Source organism: Salvelinus sp. IW2-2015, linkage group LG6.2 (genome assembly GCF_002910315.2).
Source record: "Salvelinus sp. IW2-2015 linkage group LG6.2, ASM291031v2, whole genome shotgun sequence".
NCBI classification, from domain to species: domain Eukaryota; kingdom Metazoa; phylum Chordata; class Actinopteri; order Salmoniformes; family Salmonidae; genus Salvelinus; species Salvelinus sp. IW2-2015.
Window position 1 is genome coordinate 18,784,068 of NC_036846.1, and position 19,870 is coordinate 18,803,937.

The 19,870-nt window shown below is 43.3% G+C and overlaps 1 protein-coding gene across 1 annotated transcript in view; it reads right to left on the reverse strand.

Annotated features, from left to right (window-relative positions):
- Positions 1–40: 40 nt before the first annotated feature.
- Positions 41–19,870, reverse strand: part of LOC111965520 (cohesin subunit SA-2-like) — a 39,856-nt gene continuing 20,026 nt past the window's right edge. The window contains exons 9-31 of the mRNA XM_070444270.1: positions 15,913–15,998; positions 15,501–15,609; positions 15,271–15,360; positions 11,732–11,846; positions 11,174–11,277; positions 10,972–11,064; positions 9,566–9,658; positions 9,072–9,272; positions 8,915–8,982; positions 8,721–8,808; positions 8,523–8,603; positions 7,913–8,005; positions 7,459–7,627; positions 7,176–7,315; positions 5,729–5,830; positions 5,511–5,647; positions 4,693–4,812; positions 4,339–4,514; positions 3,627–3,831; positions 2,752–2,913; positions 888–986; positions 548–653; positions 41–430 (exon numbers count right to left, since the gene is read on the reverse strand). Of these exons, the coding sequence (XP_070300371.1) occupies positions 383–430; positions 548–653; positions 888–986; positions 2,752–2,913; positions 3,627–3,831; positions 4,339–4,514; positions 4,693–4,812; positions 5,511–5,647; positions 5,729–5,830; positions 7,176–7,315; positions 7,459–7,627; positions 7,913–8,005; positions 8,523–8,603; positions 8,721–8,808; positions 8,915–8,982; positions 9,072–9,272; positions 9,566–9,658; positions 10,972–11,064; positions 11,174–11,277; positions 11,732–11,846; positions 15,271–15,360; positions 15,501–15,609; positions 15,913–15,998 (2,685 nt within the window). The 3' untranslated portion in view covers positions 41–382. The remainder of the gene's footprint in view (positions 431–547; positions 654–887; positions 987–2,751; positions 2,914–3,626; positions 3,832–4,338; positions 4,515–4,692; positions 4,813–5,510; positions 5,648–5,728; positions 5,831–7,175; positions 7,316–7,458; positions 7,628–7,912; positions 8,006–8,522; positions 8,604–8,720; positions 8,809–8,914; positions 8,983–9,071; positions 9,273–9,565; positions 9,659–10,971; positions 11,065–11,173; positions 11,278–11,731; positions 11,847–15,270; positions 15,361–15,500; positions 15,610–15,912; positions 15,999–19,870) is intronic.

Consider the following 19,870-nt stretch of genomic DNA (forward strand, 5'->3'; position numbering starts at 1 on the left):
CTCAACTTTCATCTGTTTAAATAAACCACAGAACAATATCCTCAGAAATTGGTTCTTTAATGATACATATTAAATCAGTGCTAATTTAACAGTTGGAAACAACCACAAAGTCATAAACAAGAAAAACACCATGTGTCAAACAATTCCTATATGAGCCATGAAGATATTTTTCACATTGCATCTTTGAAACATTCATAATGTTAAGGCACTTGTATTTTATTAATTCAACGTAAAAATTTCTAATAAGAGTTTACAACAAGTGTAACAACATTATGTGCTGTACTGTTTAACCCTGAAATGCCTGTCTGAGGGATACCAACGTAAGACTATCAGGACTTCTCCTATAAGTGTTGTTCTTGTTACTGTGTTGGGATCCTTTCCCTCACTGAAACAACTCCTCTAAGTAACTGGTGGAGTGACGGGTGGACGGCTGGAGAGAAAAGGAGAAGAAAGAAAGAGAGGTGAGGGAACAAAGGAATAGCAACCATGGTAGACATTATAGGGTCAGTGTACCAACAAGTCAGATCTGAGTGGGCTTGTGTTTTACCAGTGTAAAGGCGGTGTCGTGGTCAGAATCGTCACTCTCGAAGTCCTCAATCTCAGGCTCTTCTTCCTCCACTTCATCATCCYCATCTTCCTCAATCAGACTCAGCCTAATAACACATATTGTATATGGGTATTTCAAACCACAAACTCTTTCAAATGTAACAGAAAACCCCCCATGCAGCCACATCAATTCTCTTTTTATTTTAATATAACTTTGTCAAGTGAAATTGTAAACAAGATTGTATGAACATTACATGATCAGATAAAATMATTTTTGCTTTCTCCCTAAACCCACACACACGCAAACACACTCACGCAAAAACACACAGACACACACTCACATGGTGAGATGTGATTCGAGGTCACAGTGCCCAGAGGGGCTGGCTTGTGCAATAGACAGCTTGCTCCTTCGCCTGGGTTCCACCTTGCGCTGCAGTGAACTGGACAAGATACAATGTCAAAACATTTTCAAAAAGGAACCCCTCGCCCCTTCCCTCTTCAGTGATTGTAGATCTGAACAAACTGGAACAGGTTTAATAATAAATTTAATTTTTAATGCACTTTTCATTACATCAATTAATTCAAAGGGGAGACWGGTGGCCTCGAAATTATAGCGTTAGGCCAGTAACCTAGGTCGCTTTTTCGAATACCGGAGCCTACAAGGTGAAAAATCTGTCTCTGTGGCCTTGAGCAAGGCACTTAAGCCTAATTGCTCCAGGGGTGCTGGACAGTGGTGACCCCACTCCCTGCTGGTGTTTCAGGGGGAGTTGGGGTATGCAAGTAACACATTTCCATKACATATTTGTGTGTAACAGGACAAATCTTCCCCCACCCTGCAAATAATTAACTAGTAATTAAAAAAGTAAGATTATATACACTGGTACATRCTACTGGTGTTTGCAAATAGGAAGATATTGGATAGGTGTAAGGCATGATGGCTCCACCTTTCCTTCCAGTGGTTTATGGGGAGCTTCCTTCATATTGCCTACACCTATCCAATCTCTTCCCATCTGCAAACACCAGTAGGAACTAAGGTAAGGGTTATGGAGTTTCCCTGCATTTAAAATKGTATTTTGTTACTAGCACTAACTTAGCAGATTGCTGCTACTTTTGGAGGTTTTACTCACAGTGATTGTGATATGTGATTGTTTAGCTACTTTAGTTGAATGCACTTATTGTAAGTCACTCTGGATAAGAGCATCTTTCTAAATGACTCAAATRTAAATGTTTTCAGACAGAGAAAGGGGGCAGGAATTACCAGAAAAGAGAGAAATGAAGGACAAGGTGGGTAAATGAATGTACACTACCGTTCAAATGTTTGGGGTCACATAGAATTGTCCTTGTTTTTGAAAGAAAAGCTCATTTTTTGTCCATTAAAATAACATAAAATTKATCAGAAATACAGTGTAACAGAGTGCCTCTGTCCAGTGTCTGTGTTCTTTTCTTAATCTTTTCTTTATTGGCCAGTCAGAGATATGGCTTTTTCTTTGCAACTCTGCCTAGAAGGCCAGCTTCCCAGAGACACCTCTTCACTGTTGACTTTGAGACTGGTGTTTTGCRGGTACTATTTAATTAAGCTGCCAGTTGTGGACTTGTGAGGCRTCTGTTTCTCAAACTAGACACTAATGTATTTGTCCTCTTGCTCTGTTGTGCACTGGGGCCTCCCACTCCTTTCTATTCTGGTTAGAGATAGTTTGCGCTGTTCTGTGAAGGGAGTAGTGCACAGCGTTGTACGAGATCGTCAGTTTCTTGGCAATTTCYCGCATGGAATAGCCTTCATTTCTCAGAACAAGAATAGACTGACGAGTTTCAGAAGAAAGTTATTTGTTTCTGGCCATTTTGAGCCTGTAATCGAACCCACAAATGCTGATGCTCCAGATACTCAACTAGTCTAAAGAAGGCCAGTTTTACTGCTTCTTTAATCAGGACAACAGTTTTCAGCTGTGCTAACATAATTGCAAAAGGGTTTTCTAATGATCAATTAGCCTTTTAAAATGATAAACTTGGAACACAGGAGTGATGGTTGCTGAAAATGGGCCTCTGTATGCCTATGTAGATATTCCATAAAAAATCTGCAGTTTCCAGCTCAAAAACAATGACATTTCTAAGTGACCCCAAACTTTTGAAYGGTAGTGTATGTAGGTGCATATATAGCTAGGTAAAATATTTTGTTTTCTCTTTTAGGTTAAAAGGTGATAAAGTTACCCCTCTGAAAAGTCGTCATCAGACTCGGGTTCGGATATGATGCTKCCCTTGTCGGAGCCTGTGGTGGAGGCCTGTGTATTATGTGTGACGGGCAGGTGCTTGGACGGCTGTCTCTGCACGGTGGAGGTGAGGCCTGGGGTGGCCAGGTTGCTGTGGATGCCGCTGTGGATGTTGAGTGAGAAAATTAGAGGCATATATATCATACGCCCCCCAAAATGCTAACCTCCCCTGTTATTGTAATGGTGAGAGGTTAGCATGTCTTGGGGTTATGATATTTGTGCGTCTGTAAATTTCTCTCATCATTAATCACAATTCATTCAGGATTATCCKTAATCATGGTAGCATCCACATTAATGTAGAAGTGTTCAGAAACATATTATATTCTTATTTACAATAAAAGTGACTCCAATATGACACAATAGGTTATTTACCATTCATTTCTATTAGGCACAGGCACAAAATAATCGGAAACGCAACCAAAACAGCAAATCCAGCCAACAAATTTGTAGAGTCACAAGCTTGATTTAATCATTGCGTGTTATGAACATGGGACCAAATACTAAACGTTTGACTAAATTTAATAAACTATAAATTAATTTGTCCAAATACTTATGACACCTTCAAATGGGGGGGACTAGATACATAAAGTGCATTCATTTCTAAACGGTAAAATATATATATATGAAAATACCCTCAAATAAAAGGTGACATTCTGTATTGTCACCTCATATAAAACATTTGATCTTAAATCCAAAATGCTGGAGTAGAGAGCAAAATTAAATGTTTTAGCTCCACTAAGCAAATAAATAAGTAGGTGAGTGTAGCTAAGTAAAACATGTTGTTTTCTCGTTTAGGTTAAAAGGTGAGAAAGTTACCCCTCTGAAAAGTYGTCATCAGACTCGGGTTCGGATATGATGCTGCCCTTGTCRGAGCCTGTGGTGGAGGCCTGTGTATTATGTGTGACGGGCAGGTGCTTGGATGGCAGTCTCTGCACGGTGGAGGTGAGGCCTGGGGTGGCCACGCTGCTATGGATACTGCTGCTGTCCAGCCATGGCCCTCTGCTAGCGCTGGACACTGACCCTGGAGGAGAAGTCAGGGGTCAAACCATAGAATTACATATACAGTACAACTCATGATTTTTAAAGGATTTCTGTGGATCAAAACTCGTAGATCTCTGTTCAGCTCGCAAAACTCCACCTATCCAACCCTTTTCTTTTTAAAGAAAACCATTAACCTTCTCAAATGTTCCAAGCCATTACTCCCCTCTTAACACATTTGATCAATTACATTAGACCATGTGTTGTAAAAAAGTGGGTCACAAAAATCAGGAATTATGGTTCACCAGGGCAATAATGTACTGTAGATTTGTGGTAGTGGTGGAGTAAGGCCCGGAGGGCACACAGTGTGTTGTGAAATCTGTGAATGTATGGTCATTTTTTAAAACATTTTATAAACTGTCTCAATTTTGCTGGACCCCAGGACGTGTAGCTGCTGCCTTGGCAGGAACTAATGGGGATCCATAATAATAATCACCTCTCTATACCTTTATCTCTTTGTTAGTAATATGTGTGTATGTGTGCTGCTGACCCTGGGGGGTAGTCCTCCTGCGTTTGGCTGCAGGGGTGCTGTGGGGGGACAGCGTGGCGCTCCTCTCCCCCTCCTCTCGGGGCTTGGAGGAGCCAGACTGCAGAGAGCGCTGGTACATCCTCAGAGATGGCCAGGAGGGGGCAGCAGAGCCACACTCAGCACTCAGGAAAGCAGACCTGGGAGGGAGGGAGAGAGAGGGAGAAACAGACTCAGGTCAGGACTCTCCTTTAGRCACTTCATGTAGATCTGAAACAAACGGACAGCTCTATTTGTGTTTCTTGTGTGCAAGTGTGAAATGTGAGGAAAAAGGACATGCATATCCTTATGTGTCTAGTTGCTGTGTGTGTGACTCACAGCTGGGCTCGGTCCTGACGTAGGAGTTTGAAACTGAACTCGCTGAGTATCTCAAGGAAGGGCATGTTGGGGGGTTGCTCCACGTCTGCTGCCTCCCGTAACGCAAACCGGATACCATCCCTGACCAACAGAGAACACTTTGTTCTACATACCAGCTAGACATAAATAAAGTTATCAAAAAGTTTGAGTTCAAACAGATTTTTTGTCAAGTGTGCGTATGTTTTTGTAAATGGTAAATTACTGGCTGCACAATTAATTTCTCTATTGGGACAATACATACACTACCATTCAAAAGTTTGGGGTCACTTARAAATKTCCTTGTTTTTGAAAGAAAAGCWAATTTTTGGTCCATTAAAATAACATAAAATTKATCAGAAATACAGTGTAGACATTGTTAATGTTGTAAATGACTATGGAATATCTACATAGGTGTACAGAGGCCCATTATCAGCAACTATCACTCCTGTGTTCCAATGGCATGTTGCGTTAGCTAATCCAAGGGTTTTCTAATGATCAATTAGCCTTTTAAAATGATAAACTTGGATTAGCTAACACAATGTGTTATTGGAACACAGGAGTGACGGTTGCTGATAATGGGCCTCTGTACACCTATGTAGATATTCCATAAAAAATCTCTTGTTTCCAGCTACAATAGTCATTTAAAACATTAACCATGTCTACAYTGTATTTCTGATCAATTTGATGTTATTTTAAAGGACCAAAAATGAGTTTTCTTTCAAAAACAAGGACATTTCTAAGTGACCCCAAACTTTTGAACGGTAGTRTATATTGACATTTAGTGTGTATATGTGACTGACATATGCAGGGACACCAATGGTTTGCGGACGCGGTGCAGGTCTATGCCGAAGCTCATGGCCAGCCTTTTAGCTAGCTCTCTGATCTCCCCAAACTCCTGGCCTCCATCAACGCACTCTGGAGCCAGTGCTGAGAACAACTGACACACACACAATTAGTAATATATGAATATATAGTACATCTGTAACAAACATATTATTTAATTTACACACGTACACACCTGCTGCAGACTCAGGCAGACAGTCTTGGCGCTCTGCACTGGACTGATCACCTTGGTTTTGCTCAGAGTCTCCTTGATGATGTCACCGTAGTCTTTGTAGAACTAGAGGAAGTAGACAAGACTGTCACCCTCTCTATGGTTCTACCTCTATAAATACAATGATTCATCCAATTTCTATGGTCCTACCTCTAAAATTACAATGATTCATTCTATCTCTGTATTTCTATGGTTCTACCTCTCCATATCTCTTTGGTTCTACCTGTCCATCTCTGCATATCTACAGCTACATATAGTTCGCCAGCTAGTAGTCCTAAAACCCGGAAATTARTTTCCTCTGGTTGGTTCAACCATCCCTATGGGGAAAATGAATAGAGAAAGAATAGGGTTTTGGGATAAATGTTGATAATAAGGTCTGAGGTTAACACAGGCTCAAGAGATCTTAAACGCGTTGTTCTATGAGATAATTTCAGTCAGTTAACATGACATTTATGAATTATGAAGCCTTTGTGCTTTTTTTATAACWTACATTCTTAAATTCACAAAAGTGACATTAGCTGATGAAGATGATATCATAGAACAAAATGTATAAGATCTCCTAAGCTTGTGTTTACCACTGATCTATTTTCGGCATTTATCCAAAAACCCTACCAAATTGCCATTTATTTTCCTGAAAGGCTTTGTCCAACAAACCATGGAAGAGTTAAGGCGTCTGCATGCTTCCCAACCCGAATCAGTTCGAAAGAGTTCCTGCATATGTTATGACATTTTTTGATGTTTTTGTTCGTTTTGGACTTCGGTAAGGGTTTTTTCATTTATTTCAGGCACACATCATTTTTTTCTTAAGGCAAGCCGTCGTCAGTGATTGGTCAAMAGTAGGGATTCTTCAATAAAGTATTTGTCATTCAACGAGTATTGACTCAKTTTCATGCACATTTTTTCATTTAGAAATACTGCACCAAACTGCACCAAAACTTAAATGTAAAATTGTGCGACTAATATCTCCTCGGCAAAAACGTCAACATTTGACAGATTTCTTGAGTTATCTTGGATTAATTCGGACAATTTTGAGTAAGTGTATACTGGCTACAGTGTCTCAAAATGGACAAAGTACTAGTTATGCTTTTTTYYCGTTTTTCAAGCAAAGGTCTTTTAACCCCTCCACCTTTTAAACCCTCCTCCTCCACTTTTTCACTCCTCCTCCATTTTCTCACCCCTCCTCCATTTTCTCACACTCCTCCCTTCCATCATCCTCCTGTCCTCTCACTAACTGCACATTCCCCCCTCTCATGCCCTTCTCTCACTAATCCTATATTTCGCTCTTTTCGTCTTCCATCTTTTCTCTCACTCCCTCCCCATTTCTACCCCTTTCTCATTCCTCTTCCATCCTTCTTTCCCTGTTCTCCCACTCTTATTTATCTCTCTCCCCCCTCCCCTCTGTCTCCTCTACCTTGCTGTAGTATTTGAAGACATCAGTGGCAGTGCTGAGATCCAGGATCCCATAGATAACCAGTTTACAGTAGCCGGCCAGCTGGTTGCGCCGCCGCTGGAGAGTAGCCATCTTCACCTCCTCAACTCCCTCTGCCTCACCTRGARAAAGAAGTGAGGGAGAGGGAGAGAGATAGCAAGGGGTGAGAAGAGAGAAAGAGATGGCCCAGGTCAGAAGTAGTACACTAAATAGGGAGTAGGGTGCCATTTTGGTGTAGGTAGTATAGTTGTGATGGTTGCCCTACTGGACAGTTGGTCGTCGTCAGGCTCAGTGAAGACATAGTCAAGGAGGAAGGCAGCCATGTCGAAGCGGAGGGAGTCGGAGGGGGGGTGGGCCAGGGGCTGCAAGGTGGGCTGAGACCTCACTGAGCTCACCCCAAACAACAGCAGCATGTCACACAGCAGCTCAAACGCCTACCGAGGGAAAGACGCAACACATCAACACACACTCCAGCACCAGAGTTTGTGCTTAATTCCAATTGATGTCAGTCAAGTCATGAATAATAAAAAGAAAGTGTTAAAAACATGCCTTAAATCGCTTCTCCTGTTCAGTTTACTCAGAAGTCATTTGAAAATAGATGACCCTTTTCAGTTATTRAATTAGAAATKTKAGTTTACTTCTTGAATTGACTGGCTTCAATTCGAATTGACGTCAACCCTGTTGAACACACACACATATCAATACCCCCCCCCACTAACCTGGTCTCTGATCTCTGGCTGGCCCACAGACAGGCAGCTCTGACAGACGATGCAGAACGAACGCACCTCCTTCTTCAGACGCTTTACCTCTGCCTTGGAGGGGTGTGTGAAAGAATGGTACATGTGAATTTGCAGATATGTGTGTACATGACGTGTGTGTGAGGGAGAGGGAGGGTGAGGGAGAGAAAGGGAGGGTGAGGGTGAGAGAGAGGGACAGAGCAACAGATTGAGAACAACGGTGACAGACAGTGACTAAGCAGTACTAAGAAAATTATTTGTCTGTGTTTATGCCGGGGCTCAAGCTTGTGTAAACAACACATGTGAATGCCTAGTCATAACTGTTTGCATGTGTGTGTCTGTGTGCGAGACTGAGCCTGTGAGTGTCGCTGTGGTGCACTCCAACAGATTGCTGTGTTAATTGCCTGCTGTCCACACAGCTGGTGAGCTGGTAAATATGACAGGTTAGCAGTGCCATGCTTGAAGGGGGGCACCTCAGTGGGTACATAAGGTAGGGAAGTAGGGCCATCTTAACAAGGCAGGCAGGCAGGCAGTGCCATGCTCTAACTTAGTGGGTGGAGAAGYCAGACGGGCAGTGCCATGCTATGAGCACCTTGGTTGGTGTAGAGTTGGCCACCCTGACTTTCTCCCAGAGCACGTGGAACGCTGCACACTTCAGAGCAGGAACCATCAGCTGAAACGACATGGGACAACACTGATGGAGTTTGGTTATTTTACATGACACTTCTTCCTGCAATGTTCAATAGGTGTGTGTGTCAGTCAGTGTGTGTGTGTGTACACGGACACACACCTCTTTGTCGATGTCTCTGGACTCCACTCCACTCTTCAGCAGCTGAAAGCAGGGCTCAAACAGCTTCCATGAAGTCAGGTCCTTGGCACTGAAAACACACACCTCAGTATCAGTCTAACACCAATATGGTGCACACACACACACACACACACACACACACACACACACACACACACACACACACACTAGTGTACCTGCTGAAGGCTGCGATCCTCGTCAGGGCAGTAGCAGCACTGTACACCTCATCTTCATCAGCAGTGCCCTGAGCACGGAGATAGAGGGAGGGATAGAACATCATCAACATGCTTCAAGAGAGTGTGTGTGTGTGTGTGTGTGTGTGTGTGTGTGTACCTGCAGCAGCTCGTTGAGGTGGGAGCTGAAGCGGTCGGTCAGACTGTCCAGTAGCTGGCTGACGACCAGGTCGGCACGGCCGGAGAAGGTGTACTTGTCGTGGCAGAGGGCACACGCCACGCGAGCACACGCCTCCAAAACACCAGACTCCGTGTGCTTCTCCACGATGCCACACACCTGGACCAGCAGCAGATCCAGATACTGAAGGGGGAGATGGGGGGGGAATAAACAGAGAAGTTGCACTTGAATCCAAGTCATGTGACTTGAGTTGACAACCCTTGTGTAATGTTGTATTTTAGCCTAYAGGGGGAGCAGCTGTGTAAAGGGTGCTCTCTCTGCCAGTGATTCTCAACTGGTGGGTCTGTTGGGYCGAGGGAGGTATTGAGTGGGTTGAGTGGGAGAAAGTAGGAGTAGTGTCCGAGTAAAAAAAGATCTCTCGTACTCTYTCTGTCCTGTCACTCTCTCTCTCTCCTGTCTCTCTCTTTCTCTCTCACCTTCTCCAGTCTACCAGTGCTGCTGTAGGTCTCCAGGTCAAAATGAAGCGGAGCCTTCAGAAGGCAAGTCACTTTCTCCACGTCCGCCGAGTACTGTGTGACAAAATTACAAAACAATTTGAAAAAAAGCTTAGAATCAGAAATATGTTAGTAACATCAAATAGCCATGGTGATCAAGTCACACATCCATAAAAAACCCTGAAATAACTCAATCAATGAAAAAATAACTAACCGTTAACCAGTCCTAAAATATAATATATGAACTATACAGGGCCTTCAGAAAGTATTTAGACCCCTTGACCTTTTCCACATTTTATTACGTTACACAGTGCTTAATGCATCATGCTTAAATGGAAGAAGTTTGGAACCACCAAGACTCTTCCTAGAGCTGGCCGCCCGGCCAAACTGAGCAATCGTGGGAGAAGGGTATTGGTCAGGGAGGTGACCAAGAACCCGATGGTCACTGACAGAGCTCCAGAGATCCTCTGTGGAAATGGGAGAACCTTCCAGAAAGACAACCATTTCTGCAGCACTCCACCAATCAGGCCTTTATGGTAAAGTGACCAGACGGAAGCCACTCCTCAGTAAAAGGCACAAGACAGCCCACTTGGAGTTTGCCAAAAGGCACCTAAAGACTCTCAGACCACGAGAAACAAGATTCTCTGGTCTGATGAAACCAAGATTGAACTCTTTGGCCTGAATGCCAAGCGTCATGTCTGGAGGAACCCTGGCACCCTATGGATAAGCATGGTGGTGGCAGCATCATGCTGTTGGGATGTTTTTCAGCCGCAGGGACTGGGAGACTAGTCAGGATCGAGGCAAAGATGAACAGAGCAAAGCACAGAGAGATCCTTGATGAAAACCTGCTCCAGAGTGCTCAGGACCACAGACTGGGGCGAAGGTTCACCTTCCAACAGGACAATGACCCTAAATACGCAGCCAAGACAAYGCAGGGGTGGCTTCGGGACAAGTCTCTGAATGTCCTTGAGTGGCCCAGCCAGAGCCCGGACTTGAACACTATAGAACATCTCTGGAGAGACCTGAAAAGCATCGAACCTGACTGACCTTGAGAGGATCTSCAGAGAAGAATGCGAGAAACTCCCCAAATACAGGTGTGTCAAGCTTGTAGCKTCATACCCAATAAGACTCGAGGCTGTAATCGCTGCCAAAGGTGCTTCAACATAGTACTGAGTAAAGGGTCTGAAACYTTATGTAAATGTGRTTTTACATTTTTAATAATTAAGCAAAMAWWWWTKTTWAACTGTTTTTGCTTTGTCATTCTGGGTTATTGTGTGTAGATTGAGAATTTWAAAAAATAAATATTTTTTTAGAATAAGGCTGTAACCTAAAAAAATGTGGAAAAATGGTTTATCATGCAGCGGTATCAATATGCTCTTTGTCACTACCTTGGCCAGCAGCTGGGGCAGGATAGTGATAAAATGGGTGGTGATGCGTCTCTTGTCCTGGGCTTGGGTCTTCTTATCCTTCATGCTCAGGATCTAAAAAAAAAAAAACACACACACAAACTCTTGTCAATGCAATTTAGTGACCCTGCAGTCTTTTTCCTGTCTGTTGGTTTAGTGTTGGTGTGGTGTGGGTGGTGGTCACCTTCTTGGCCTGAGCTCTTCCTACAGGCGGGTGTCCTTCAGCTGCCTGTCTGACAGCACACATCATCAACTCTATCAACGCCCCCTCCTCCTCATCCACCAGACCTGACACACAGAGAGAGAGAGAAGGGGAGGGATGGGGAGGAAGATGGAAGGAGGGATGGAGAGGGGGGGGAGAATGAGGGAAGGAGAACGAGGTGAGGGATAGAAAGAGGACAGTCGGGGAAGGAGGGAGAGGGAAGAAATAGAGAAGACAGAGGGAAAAAGATGAGGGCATTCGAAGAAAGAAAAGCAGGAAAGAAGAAGAGGGGGCAATGGTGGAGCGACATTTTTTTTTACCAGTGGTTTACAACAACAATGTCCATTACCAGTGGTTTACAACAACAATGTCCATTACCAGTGGTTTACAACAACAATGTCCATTACCAGTGRTTTACAACAACAATGTCCGCTCACTGTTTGCTAACAATAACTGATCCTTTAAGAGCTATGAGTGATTGAAATGCAACGTTTCGACCGACATGGTCTTTGTCAGGTAAACATTAAACAAACTCTGTACCTTGTCCCTGGTCAGCCTCCTGTACCAGCAGTGATGTCATGGTGTCCCAGTCCCTCAGCTCAGAGCCTGCTACACCCCATAGACTGTCCACCAGGTAGGCCCCGTGCTCATGGAACTGACACACAGAGACAGGGGGAGGGAGATTCAGAGACATCGAAAGGGAGAAAAGAGGGGGAGGAATGAAAGGGAGAGTATGTTGTGGTGCTGCAGTATATACCAGGGTTGGGATCAATTTGAATTTAGATCAGTAAATTCCGGAACTAAACTGACATTTTCAATGACCTCCTAATAAACTGAAAAGGAAAAGCTATTTATTTCAAACGTTTTTATTATATTTTTATTAATTAAGCCAGGCAAAAGTGTTTGACCCAGAAACTGTATTGAATGAGAGAAAGCGAAAGAGACCGGAGAGAGAGAGAGAGAGGGGAGAGACAGTAGGGAAAGAGAGGAGACAGGCGAGAGAGAGGAGAGAGAGACAGGAGAGAGAGAGAGGGAGAGAGGGCCTACAGCAGCACCTAGATATTCTGCACAGATTCTAAACATCAGTGCCACAGGTATCTTCCACAAAGCTGTGAACGAGCTGAGAGACAAGGCAAAAAGGGCCTTCTATGCCATCAAAGGGAACATAAAATTTGACAGACTAATTAGGATCTAGCAAAAAATACTTGAATCAGTTATAGAACCCATTGCCCTGTAAAGTTGTGAGGTCTGGAGTCCACTCATCAACCAAGAATTCACAAAATGGGACAAACACCAAATTGAGAGTCTGCATGCAGAATTCTGCAAAAATATCCTCTGTGTACAACGTAAAACACCAAATAATGCATGCAGAGCAGAATTAGGCCGATACCCGCTAATTATCAAAATCCAGAAAAGAAACTCCCAAACATTACATAACAAAGCCATCACCTACAGAGAGATGAACCTGGAGAAGAGTCCCCTAAGCAAGCTGGTCCTGGGGATCTGCTCACAAACACAAACAGACCCCACAGAGCCCCAGGACAGCAACACAATTAGAACCAACCAATCATGAGAAAACAAAAAGACAATWACTTGACACATTGGAAAGAATTAACAAAAAAACTGAGCATACTATAATGCTATTTGCCCGTAACAGTGACTGACCCAAACTTGAGAAAAGCCTTGACTATGTACAGACTCAGTGAGCATAGCCTTGCTATTGAGAAAGGTCGCTGTAGGCCAACCTGGCTCTCAAGAGAAGACAGGATATGTGCACACTACCCACAAAATGAGGTGGAAACTGAGCTGCACTTCCTAACCTCCTGCCAAATGTATGACCATATTAGAGACACATTTCCCTCAGATTATACACATCCACAAAGAATTAGAAAACAAACCCAGTTTTGATAAATTCCCATATCTATTGGGTGAAATACCACAGTGTGCAATCACAGCAGCAAGATTTGTGACCTGTTGCCACAAGAAAAGGGCAACCAGTGAAGAACAAACACCATTGCAAATACAACCCATATTTATGTTTATTTATTTATTTTCCCTTGTACTTGAATTATTGGCACATAATATGACCTTTGACATTTCTTTATTCTTCTGTAATTTTTGTGAGTGTAATGTTTACTTCTCAATTTTATTGTTTATTTAACTTTTGTTAATTATCTAGTTCACTTGCTTTGGCAATGTTAACATATGTTTCACATGCCAATAAAGCCCTTAAATTGAATTGAGAGACAGGAGAGAGAGCGCAGCATATTTCTTCAATTCAATTCAATTTGCTTTACTGGCGTGACGTAACAATGTACACTACGGTTCAAAAGTTTGAAGTCACTTAGAAATGTCCTTGTTTTCCATKACAACATACATGAAATGAGTTGCAAAATGAATAGKAAATATAGTCAAGATGTTGACAAGGTTATAAATAATGATTTTTAATTGAAATAATAATTGTGTTGACTGTGCTGGCCACTCCATTACAGACAGAATACCAGCTGACTGCTTCTTCCCTAAATAGTTCTTGCATAGTTTGGAGCTGGTCATTGTCCTGTTTTAGGAGTGTAGTATCCTTAAAGGCTTCTTAGAGTTACGACTCATGAGACTTACGTACGGTTTAGTATTTAATTGTAACTTAGATTTACATTCTCTTATGCACCTGGCTTAAACTACCTGAAGCTTTCTTAATCATAGTTAAATAGGCAGACATAGGAAATAGCTACGGATAGAGGGAAGCAAACCCCCGTCGAGTCAATACTGCCATCTATTGGTAAACATAAATATACCAGGTTACTACGAGGAGGAAATTGGATCCAATTAAGCGCTGTCCACAGGGTATTGCATGGCGTTGTAAAATGGAGTGATAGCGTTCCTTCTTCAAGATTCCTTTTACCCTGAACAAATCTCCCACTTGACCACCACCAACGCACCCCCAGACCATCACATTGCCTCCACCACACTTGACAGATGGCGTCAAGCACTCCTCCAGCATCTTTTCATTTTTCTGTCTCACGAATGTTCTTCTTTGTGATCCGAACACCTCAAACACTTTTTCCAATCTTTCTCTGTCCAGTGTCTGTTCTTCTGCCCATCTTAATCTTAGATTTGTATTAGCCAGTCTGAGATATGGCTTTTTCTTTGCAATCTGCCTAAAAGGCCAGCATCGCGAGTCGCCTCTTCACTGTTGACGTTGAGACTGGTGTTTGCGGGTACTATTTAATGAAGCTGCCAGTTGAGGACTTTGAGGCGTCTGTTTCTCAACTAGACACTCTAATGTATTGTCCTCTTGCTTAATTGTGCACCGGGGTCTCCCACTCCTCTTTCTATTCTGGTTAGAGCCAGTTGCACTGTTCTGTGAAGGAGTAGTGCACAGCGTTGTACGAGATCGTCAGTTTCTTGGCAATTTCTCACATAGAATAGCCTTCATTTCTCTCAGAAACAGAATAGACTGAGAGTTTCAGAAGAAAGTTATTTGTTTCTGGCCATTTTGAGCCTGTAATCGAACCCACAAATGCTGATGCTCCAGATACACAACTAGTCTTAAAGAAGGCCAGTTTTTACTGCTTCTTAATCAGGACAACAGTTTTCAGCTGTGCTAACATAATTGCAAAAGGGTTTTCTAATGATCAATTAGCCTTTTAAAATTATAATAAACTTGGAACACAGGAGTGATGGTTGCTGATAATGGCCTCTGTAGATATTCCATAAAAAATCTGCCGTTTTCAGCTACACTAGTCATTTACAAACTTAACAATGTCTACACTGTATTTCTGATCAATTTGATGTTATTTAATGGACAAAGAAACAGGCTTTTCTTTAAAAAACAAGGACATTTCTAAGTGACCCAAACTTTTTGAACAGTAGTGTAACATATTGCCAAAGCTTATTTGGAGATTTACAATATCAACATAATTAAAATAATAATCATAATATTATCAACGGGACAACAGTAACAACAATAATTAAGGGTCAAAATAACATACATTGAACAATAAAAATAGAGGTGTGCAGCTTCGTTGGTCTGTCAGACTCTGTTCCTCATCTTATGGCAGCAGCAATGTAGTGCGCTTTACCTCACTCTGGATGTAAAAGGAGACCAGCAGGTTGAAGAAGGCGGCCCGGCGGCCGCCCATGTCTGCCTCTGTGGCTCGCTGCTCATCGCACTAACACCAGCTGACACACACAAGATAGATTGATATTTTTAAGTGATAGTGGTAGGGATGGCTAGAGGATAAAGGGATATCATGTGGGACGGAGAGAGGATAGAAGAGAGTTAGAGATGGTTTAAGGATGTAGAGATGACTGATTTTGTGTAGAGGAAGGCACCAGCAGCAGATGCCAGGCTCTGGGGAGGCAAACACCAAGGTACACAATGGCTACACTCCTCCTCGGACAAGCCCTCCTCTGTCCTTCTGCACGCACCACACACACACATTATTTACAGAGTAATGCCACACAACGCACAATCTACTACTGTGTGAACCAAAAATAAAAACATACAAGAAATTCACATAGCCTCAACACAGTTACACGCATTCACACACACTATAGAATTCCATAACGGCAAACACTTGCTGGCAGACGTTCACACACACACACACACCACACACACACACACACACACCACACACACAACACACACACACACACACACACAACACACACACACACACACACACACACACACACAACACCACACACACACACACACACACTCACTGTTGGAGAGCCAAGTCAGCAGCTGGACAGCTTCCACCGCCACGTCTGGGTCCTTGTCTAGCACCATGCAGAGCATCCTCTCCTAAACAGAAACACACGCACACACAAAGACAACAGAAAGGATGGAGCTGTCCAATTTCACTAAGCCAAGGAATAAACAGCCACTATCTCATGCAACACATGGGGCTTGATGGGGTTTATGAAGCCATTTGAACTGACATGTTTGAGAATTGACTATTAGCCATCTGTTCTACACACAAACAAAACCTGCAAACTGCAATATGTACAGAGTTAAAATCCCACAAATTAGGGTTGTCACGATACCCGTATTGCGATATTCGGAAGTATCGTGGCAAGGAAACAAAACATGAAGCAGATTAATTTTCTTGAAGAACACAGTCCTACTGTTAGAAACAAACAGCATTATGTTGTCACCTAGAGTCACATTAGTTTAATTGGCAAGCTATAGCACCCACAATTTACATACAGTAGGTTTTAATAGGACCATCGAGTTTAGTCTAATTCCTGTTTTCTTTTTCAAATCAAATCAAATTATATTAGTCACATGCGACCAAATAAAACAGGTGTACTAGACCATAYAGTGAAATGCTTACTTACGAGCCCCTAACCAACAATGCAGATTTAAAAAAAATAAAAACAAGTAAGAATAAGAAATAAAAGTAACAAGTAATTAAAGAGCAGCAGTAAAATAGCAATAGCGAGAAAATACACAGGGAGGGGTACTGGTACAGAGTCAATGTGCGGGGGCACCGGTTAGTTGACACAATATGCACATGTAGGTAGTTATTAAAATGACTATGCATAGATGATAACAGAGAGTAGCAGCGGTGTAAAATAAGGGGGGGGGCCAGGCAATGCAAATAGTCTGGGTAGTCATTTGATTAGCTGTTCAGGAGTCTTATGGCTTGGGGGTAGAAGCTGTTTAGAAGCTTCTTGGACCTAGACTTGGTGCTCCGGTACCGCATTACGTGCAGGAGCAGAGAGGGCAGTCTATGACTAGGGTGGCTGGAGTCTTTGATCATTTTTAGAGCTCTCCTCTGCCTAGATCCTGGATGGCAGGAAGCCTGGCCCCAGTGATGTACTGGGCCGTATAAACTACCCTCTGTAGTGCCTTGCGGTCGGAGGCTGAGCAGTTGCCATACCAGGCAGTGATGCAACCAGTCAGGATACTCTCGATGTTGCAGCTGTAGAACCTTTTGAGGATCTGAGGACCCATGCCAAATCTTTTCAGTCTCCTGAGGGGGAACAGGTTTTGTCGTGCCCTCTTCACGACTGTCTTGGTGTGCTTGGACCATGTTAGTTTGTTGGTGATGTGGACACCAAGGAACTTGAAGCTCTCAACCTGCTCCACTACAGCCCCGTTGATGAGAATGGGGGCGTGTTCTGTCCTCTTTTTGCTGTAGTCCACAATCATCTCCTTCGTCTTGATCATGTTGAGGGAGAGGTTGTTGTTCTGGCACCACACGGCCAGGTCTTTCACCTCCTCCCTATAGGCTGTCTCGTCGTTGTCGGTGATTAGGCCTACCACTGTTGTGTCATCAGCAAACTTAATGATGGTGTTGGAGTCGTACCTGGCCGTGCAGTCATGAGCGAACAGTGAGTACAGGAGAGGACCCAGCACGCACCCCTGAGGGGCACCTGTGTTGAGGATGAGCGTGGCAGATGTGTTGTTACCTACCCTAACCACCTGTGGGCGGCCCGTCAGGAAGTCCAGGATCCAGTTGCAGAGGGAGGTGTTTAGTCCCAGGGTCCTTAGCTTATTGATGAGCTTTGAGGGCACTATGGTGTTGAATGCTGGGCTGTAGTCAATGAATAGCATTCCCACATAGGTGTTCCTTTTGTCCAGGTGGGAAAGGGCAGTGTGGAGTGCAATAGAGATAAAATCATCTGTGGGTCTGTTAGGGCGGTAAGGAAATTGGAGTGGGTCTAGGATTTCTGGGATAATGGTGTTGATGTGAGCCATGACCAGCCTTTCAAAGCACTTCATGGCTACAGACATGAGTGCTACGGGTCAGTTGTCATTTAGGCAGGTTACCTTAGTGTTCTTGGGCACAGGGACCATGATGGTCTGCTTAAAACATGTTGGTATTACAAACTCGGACAGGGAGAGGTTGAAAATGTCAGTGAAGAAACTTGCAAATTGGTCAGCGTATGCTCGCAGTACTCGTCCTGGTAATCCGTCTTGCCCAGAGGCCTTGTGAATGTTGAACGGTTTAAAGGTCTTACTCACATCGGCTGCGGAAAGCGTGATCACACAGTCGTCTGGTACAGTTGGTGCTCTTATGCATGTTTCAGTGTTACTTGCCTCGAAGCGAACATAGAAGTAGTTTAGCTCGTCCGGTGGGCTTGTGTCACTGGGCAGCTCTCAGCTGTGCTTCCCTTTGTAGTCTGTAAGGTTTTGCAAGCCCTGCCACATCCGACGAGCGTCAGAGCCGGTGTAGTACGATTCGATATTAGTCCTGCAATGACAATTTGCCTGTTTGATGGTTCATTGGAGGGCATAGCGGGATTTAGGAGTCCTGCACCTTGAAAGCAGCAGCTCTAGCCTTTAGCTCAGTGCGGATGTTGCCCGTAATCCATGACTTCTGGTTTGGATTACGATCACTGTGGGGGGGCGGCATTGATGCACTTATTGATGAAGCAAATGACTGATGTGGTGTACTCCTCAATGCCATCGGAGGAACAACAGAACATATTCCAGTCTGTGCTTGCAAAACAGACCACTTTTTTATTGATTTGAGTCACTGGTGCTTCCTGCTTTAATTTTTGTTTGTAAGCAGGAATCAGGAGAATAGAATTATGGTCAGCTTTGCAAAATGGAGGGCGAGGGAGAGCTTTGTATTTTTTTTATTTTTATTTCACCTTTATTTAACCAGGTAGGCCAGTTGAGAACAAGTTCTCATTTACAACAGCGACCTGGCCAAGATAAAGCAAAGCAGTGCGACACAAACACCAGAGTTACACTTGGGATTTAACAAACGTACAGTCAATAACACAATATCCTTACTTTCCGGCGCCGGACCGAGATGGCCGCCTCGCTTCGCGTTCCTAGGAAACTATGCAGGTATTTTGTGTTGTTATGTGTTATTCCTTACATTGGTACCCCAGGTAATCTTAGGTTCATTACATACAGTCGGGAGGAACTACTGAATATACAGTCATATGAAAAAGTTTGGGCACCCCTCTGAGGCTGCATAATAATTTATTCGTCACAGAAAATGATCACAGTGGCACTGCCATTCATTTTTCTACATAAAAGCTGAGTACTGGGTATTGTCCAGACAAAGATTTTAGTGTAGCAATATAAGTTGTATGAAATTAAATCAGATGTGAAAAATAGGCTATGCAAAAATGTGGCACCCTTTGTCATTCTGTTGATTTGATACCTGTAACTACTTAGCACTGATTAATTGGAACACACAATTGGTTGGTGAGCTCATTAAGCCTTGAACTTCATAGACAAGTGCATCCAAATCATGAGAAAAGGTATTTAAGATGGCCAATTGCAAGTTGTTGTTCTCTTTTGACTCTCCTCTTGAAGAGTGGCAACATGGGGCCTCAAAACAACTCTCAAATGACCTGAAAACATAAGATGTTCAACAATAAATGGTTTAGAGGAAGGCTACAAAAAGCTATCGCAGAGATTTTAAGCTGTCAGTGTCCACTGTGAGGAACATATGAGGAAAATGGAACCACAGGCACAGTCTTGTTAAGGCCAGAAGTGCAGGCCAAGTAAAAATATCGAGAGGCAGAGGGGAAGAATGGTGAGAACGGTCAAAAACAGCCCACAGAGCCACCTCCAAAGACCTACAACATCATCTTGCGCATATGGTTGTTCACTGTGCAATCGTTCAAGCAATTCAGTTGCACTTTGCACAAGAGAAGCTGGTATGGGAGAGTGATTGCGGAAGAAGCCTTTTCTGCACACACGCC